Raw genomic sequence first — 5,393 nt, 5'->3', positions numbered from 1 at the left:
GGAAATAAGGATCCTGTCTCTCCAGGGATTCCCTTTCTCTTCTTTCTTTCCCTAATTTTTCTTCATTATTTCCTCTCTGTATCTCACACTCACACCCCCCCCCAGACCCCCCCACCTGCTCCCACACACCCCGACCATTTCCAAGGCTTGTAGGCTGCCTAGGCTGGAGGCCAGTTGCATTGTGCCAAGAGAAGAGAGCATCAGAGAGAAGACACATCCTCACGTCTGAAAGCTGGGTCTTTATTGAGGTTTACTGAGGATTCTGTGACCTGGAGGGGCCCTCGTGGGTCTGAGGGATGCGGCAGGGCCTCAGCAGAGATCAGAGGCAACTTGAAAGTGAGTGGCACAGAAAGCCTGCCCAGGTCTGGTTCCAGATTTCCCCTCAGGCTGGCCCAGGCTCCATCCAGGCTTAATTCTGCTTCAGGACCTCATTGATCCAGGGCCGGTAGTGGGAGATCCGGGTGAAGACAACAGGGGGCTTTGCATTCTTCCGTCCATGGGAGACGATGCCCTGAGCCACCCCAGCACACAGAAGAGGGCCCCCTGAATCTCCCTGTGGGGCAGAAAGAGAGAGAGAGTGCGCGCACGCGCGCGCGCGAGAGAGAGACAGAGAGAGAGAGAGAGAGGGAGAGAACACAGAAGGTGAGCTGGGAAGTCGTCTACTCCCAGTGAGACCTGGGGTCAGACCAAGCAGCCCTGGTTCCTCATGGGGTTATACATCTTGGTGTGATGCCCCTTTTCTGTTTCCTCCTGGCCACCTCATGTGCCCTGTGCAGCAGCCTGGGAGGGGTGCCCAGAGACTGCACTGGGCCATGGGTGGGGGAGGGGCAGGGAATGGATCTGCAGAGGGGTGATTCCAGTTCCTTAGGCCCATGATCTGAAACCCTGTCGCTGGCTGACAACCTTCCCACCCATCTCCTTCCACAAGACGTCTGGGCCCCGAACAGTGACTTGTAGAAAAGAACCCTCCTCCGAGGATCACCTCAAATGCAGATGTTGTCTTCCTGGGATTGCCAACACACAATTGGAGGTTGTGGTCAAAAGTTCTGTAGTGTCTGCAGGCTTGGGGATTCATGAGCCTCTGCTTCACCTCTTGCAGAGTATCAGAGCCTGGTTCATTCAATTGTGTTTTTCCCCAGCCAGCCACCCGGCACATTCTTCCTGGTGGGATGACGTTGAACTGGGGCGGAAGGGGGAGCGTCCCCACAGCCAGGGTCAGGTTAGCTTTCTCCTTCAACTGTGGAGGGCATGAGGGGCTGTCAGTGCTAGAAATGGGTGACAGGGCAGTTGGAGGAAATCAGGGAGGGACAGGGCAAACTGTTTTGCATTAGAACTACATCCAGTGGCACGAGTCAGTGGGGTTGGAGTCCAGAGGCAGGTTGGGGACATTTTAGGTCAATGGAGACCTGAAGGAGAAAACTAAGAGAACAGAAAGTGGGAAATGTGGAGAAAGAAGTTATTACCTTCAGTAACATGATGTCATGGAGAAGAGCACTATCATCATATTTTGGGTGAGGAAATTGTTTTATGACCTCAAGCTTCTGCCATGTGTCTTCTTTCTTTTGTATGTTATGGGCTCCAAGGGTGACCATTATGGACCTATTGTGAGGGAGAAGGAAGGACCAGGAGAAACTGTGATGGTCTGAGGTTTCTCCTGCGATGTTCCCATTCTGAGAAAAGAGGACTAGAGTCTATCACGGGGGTCACTGGACTCTACTCACCCCTCTTTCCCTGGACCACTTGTAGCATTTGGGGTGGGGGCTCATATTTTACTCAGGGAATAGCTTTCTCAGGGAACATGGACAATTTCCAGGACCCTCAGGAATTCCTGGAGACTGAGTAGGCCATGGAGGACCCAGGGGACAGGATTAGCACTTCCTAATTTAGGGAGCCCTGTGTGAGGGCCAGAGATATCAGAGGAAAGGGGGAATTGAGGTGGTGGGATCCCTGGTGGACCCTGTTGTCTGCCTCCCCTGGAAAGATGGCTCAAGTCCTTGAGAACTAAAGGCCAGTGTTCTTGGAAAGGGCTTAGAGGAAGTGGCCTGGAAAACTGGGTGGGTTGGGAGAGGGAAGCTACTTTTAGAGGAGGGACTTTTGGATAGGGCCTCCTTTTCCTCTCTGTAGGGGAGCCGAGCTCAAGGTGATTGAAGATCAGGGCATCTCATCAATTATGGGACCAAGTTCCATAAGTTCAAGTCTTGCCTCTCCCAGCCCCAGGAGCCTCAGACTGCCCAAGGGTACGTCCTTGGCTGCCACCCTAGCTGTTAATCTCTAGAAGGGAGATAAATGGGACCCTGCTGTGTCACCTTCCTGCACAGTGAGCAGCCGTCAGCACAAAGTTCCGTCTTATCAGGAAACCACCGCAAGATGCCAGTCTATTCTGGAGAGTGACAATTTCCAGGTGGGCCATGTAAGGGCGGGAGTGTGGCTTGCACTCTGTGCCCCCGATGATCTCTCCTGGAACAGAGATCCCCAGGGCTTGAACACAGAGAATGCATAGGCTGAGCTAAAGTTGAGAGGGGCTTCTCTCTAATCTCATCCTCACTGTGTACTCTGCCTGTTGCCCCCTCAGGAGGCTCGGGTATCTGGTGTCCCCACCCACAACCTCTCACATAAATTCTCACTCCTTCTTCCAGGTACAACAGCCAATCTGGCCTCAGATGCCATTCAGGCATTTTTCACCTCGGATTTCCCCCACTGCCATTGTGCCTGGGACCTCAATGCTCCTCTTCCACTGGGCTCCAAACCTTGAGGGCAGTGTCAGAGAATGGCCACATTACGAGGTAAAGTGTAGCCCCGAAGCTCAGAAGATGAAGAGAACATAGGACCTCCTACCCAATATCTCACCTTAAGTCATGAGAAGATGCCCCCTCTTCCTCCCACCTGTTCGGGCTTTCCCCTAGTCAGCAGGGTTCCTTGTCCCTGGGATCTACCATAGGCTGCAGAGACTGGGGGGGTGGGGGAGGCATATCCCAAGTGGAACTTCACCCTGGATTCCTGCAGAGAGATCCTGCGATCTTGTTTAAGAGTCAGCTATATTCAGACTAAACTGTGTTGGGGGCTGATACTGCAGCTTCCAGAGGGAAGGACTCACCAGCTTCAGCTCTGGAGCAGAGGAGAAGGAGCGGCAGGACGAGAGGAAGACAATGCATCTTCTCAGAGAGGCTGCCCGGGCAGATGCTGCTTCTGTTTTCTGGCTTGGGTTTTATAACTCCAGCGATGAGCGAAGGGCTGGGCTGGTAACCACAGGAACTGTGTGGTCATGTTTTCTTCTCCCATCCTAAACTGGTGATCTTTCTGATCAGAAGTTTCCCCCAAGTTACCCTCTGTTTTGCTGGAGGTGAAGTGGAGGTCTGACCCCCAAGTTTTGGCTTCCAGGATGAGCTTTCAACCATGGTGCCTTATCTGGTGAGGGGAGGTGGAGGGATTGTGTCTTTCGCAGTCAGGGCAGCTGGTTTCAGGCTCATCAGAAACACGGGTGGGGAGAGTCCTTACACAGAGCATCCAGAAACACATGCACTTTTATGGCCCACAATAGGAAGTGCATTTTGCAAAGGGACCCAGTAGCCATATATATGCATGTGTGACTACATGAGCACAAACATACACACGTACAAATGAATCAAAAGTTTCGGGAAACAATATTTATCCTTGTCACGTGCAATGCTTTCAGTTTCCATTCATTCCATTCCACTCCGTATTTTTTATTTTTTATTTAAAAATTTTAAAATGTTTATTTATTTTGAGAGAGAGAGAGAGAGAGAGAGCGAGCAGGGGAGAGGCAGAGAGAGGGAGAGAGAACCCAAGCAGGCTCTACACTCACAGTGCAGAGCCTGATGTGGGGCTTGATCCCACAAAACTCGAGATCATGACCTGAGCTGAAATCAAGAGTTGGACACTCGGGGGCTTCTGGGTGGCTTGGTTGGTTAAGCGTCCGACTTCGGCTCAGATCATGATCTCACAGTCCGTGAGTTCGAGCCCCGCGTTGGGCTCTGTGCTGACAGCTCAGAGCCTGGAGCCTGTTTTGGATTCTGTGTCTCCCTCTCTCTCTGCTCCTCCCCTGTTCATGCTCTGTTTCTCTCTGTCTCAAAAAAATAAATAAACGTTAAAAAAAATTAAAAAAAAAAAAAGAAGAGTTGGACACTCTGGGCGCCTGGGTGGCTTGGTTGGTTAAGCGTCCGACTTCGGCTCAGGTCATGATCTCACGGCCCGTGAGTTTGAGCCCCGCGTCAGGCTCTGTGCTGACCGCTCAGAGCCTGCAGCCTGTTTCGGATTCTGTGTCACCCTCTCTCTCTGCCCCTCCCCTGTTCATGCTCTGTCTCTCTCTGTCTCCAAAATAAATAAACGTTGAAAAAAAAAAAAGAGTTGGACACTCAATTCACTGAGCCACCCAGGTGCCCCATCTACTCCATATTAAAATATGGACAGCACCCCACTTAAAGGGTGAACACCTACAATTTGAAAACCATTGATCTGGTCTCTCTCATCCTCTGAACCAGATGTACATAGGCAGAAGAAAGATCTATGGAGTGTAGATGGGGAAGGGAACATACCCAATGGTAGGGTTTTATACACATTATCACAAGAGCACGTGGGATTGGAATTAGCATTTTTTGAGAGCTTATGCATCATTTATTGTCCCAACTCTTGATATATTTGCATAACAAGCCTGTGAAGTATGTATGATTAGCTCAGTTTTATGGATTGGCTATTGAGGCTTCTAGTTTAGAAATAGATTTTTCTTATTCCAAATCAAGGGCCCTCTCTGCCCTACCACCAAAGAGAAACAGAGAAATAGAGTCCCACCAATGGGGACATAGATGTAGAAGAATGGTTTGCCCTGGGAGCCTGGGGTTTCCTACTCTCTCATTATTATTCAAACTTGTTTTGCTGAAATAGAATGTACACAGATGTCAGTATCTGAGGTTTTTACTCTTTTTATTCTTCAGAAAATACCATTACTGTCACTTTACAGATGTAGGACTGAGGCTCAGACACATTAACATGACCAAGATCACACAACTCATAACTACCACAACCAAGTTTCAAGTACATACTTGCTGTTTTCCCCAGACTTGGAGAAGCAGGGAGTCCAGGGAAGAGTTGGGTAACAGGGTGGAGTGTCATTTCTCTTGGAGACTGAGAAGCCATTTAATTCAGAGATGGGTAAGCACAGGGGAAAAATATCTTCCCCAAATCATTCTACCATGCCCTTGGTCTCAGCTTGGGTTTGTGACTGGGGTGGTTCATTCCTTAGTAAATACTGGTTAGGTCCTCAGTTGCCCTCAGCTCTGACTCTCTCTAGAATAATTACACCCACACGTATTTGTAGTCCCTGTACAATTTTTTTTGTAAAATTTTTTGATGAATCCCTGTACTAATTTTTTCTCACT

At 49.8% G+C, this 5,393-nt stretch overlaps 1 protein-coding gene across 2 annotated transcripts; it reads right to left on the bottom strand.

Moving 5' to 3' along the window:
- Window positions 1-231: 231 nt before the first annotated feature.
- Window positions 232-3,171, bottom strand: LOC125909628 (chymase). 2 transcript variants are annotated; one of them, XM_049612983.1, is made up of 6 exons: window positions 3,051-3,171; window positions 2,683-2,734; window positions 2,307-2,457; window positions 1,464-1,599; window positions 983-1,237; window positions 232-553 (listed from the first exon to the last, which is right to left on the bottom strand). In XM_049612983.1, the coding sequence occupies exons 1-6, from the start codon at window positions 3,150-3,152 to the stop codon at window positions 410-412; spliced, it is 840 nt and encodes a 279-aa protein (XP_049468940.1). In that variant the 5' UTR covers window positions 3,153-3,171; the 3' UTR covers window positions 232-409. The 2 variants fall into 2 exon arrangements, with proteins under 2 accessions (XP_049468940.1, XP_049468939.1); XM_049612982.1 differs by lacking the exon at window positions 2,683-2,734 and having other exon boundaries at window positions 3,095-3,163.
- Between the last annotated feature and the right edge of the window lie 2,222 nt (window positions 3,172-5,393).

This window comes from Panthera uncia, assembly GCF_023721935.1.
Source record: "Panthera uncia isolate 11264 chromosome B3 unlocalized genomic scaffold, Puncia_PCG_1.0 HiC_scaffold_1, whole genome shotgun sequence".
In the NCBI taxonomy this organism is placed as follows: domain Eukaryota; kingdom Metazoa; phylum Chordata; class Mammalia; order Carnivora; family Felidae; genus Panthera; species Panthera uncia.
The sequence above is the reverse complement of the archived record's forward strand: the minus strand, read 5'-3'. Positions and strand labels throughout refer to the sequence as shown.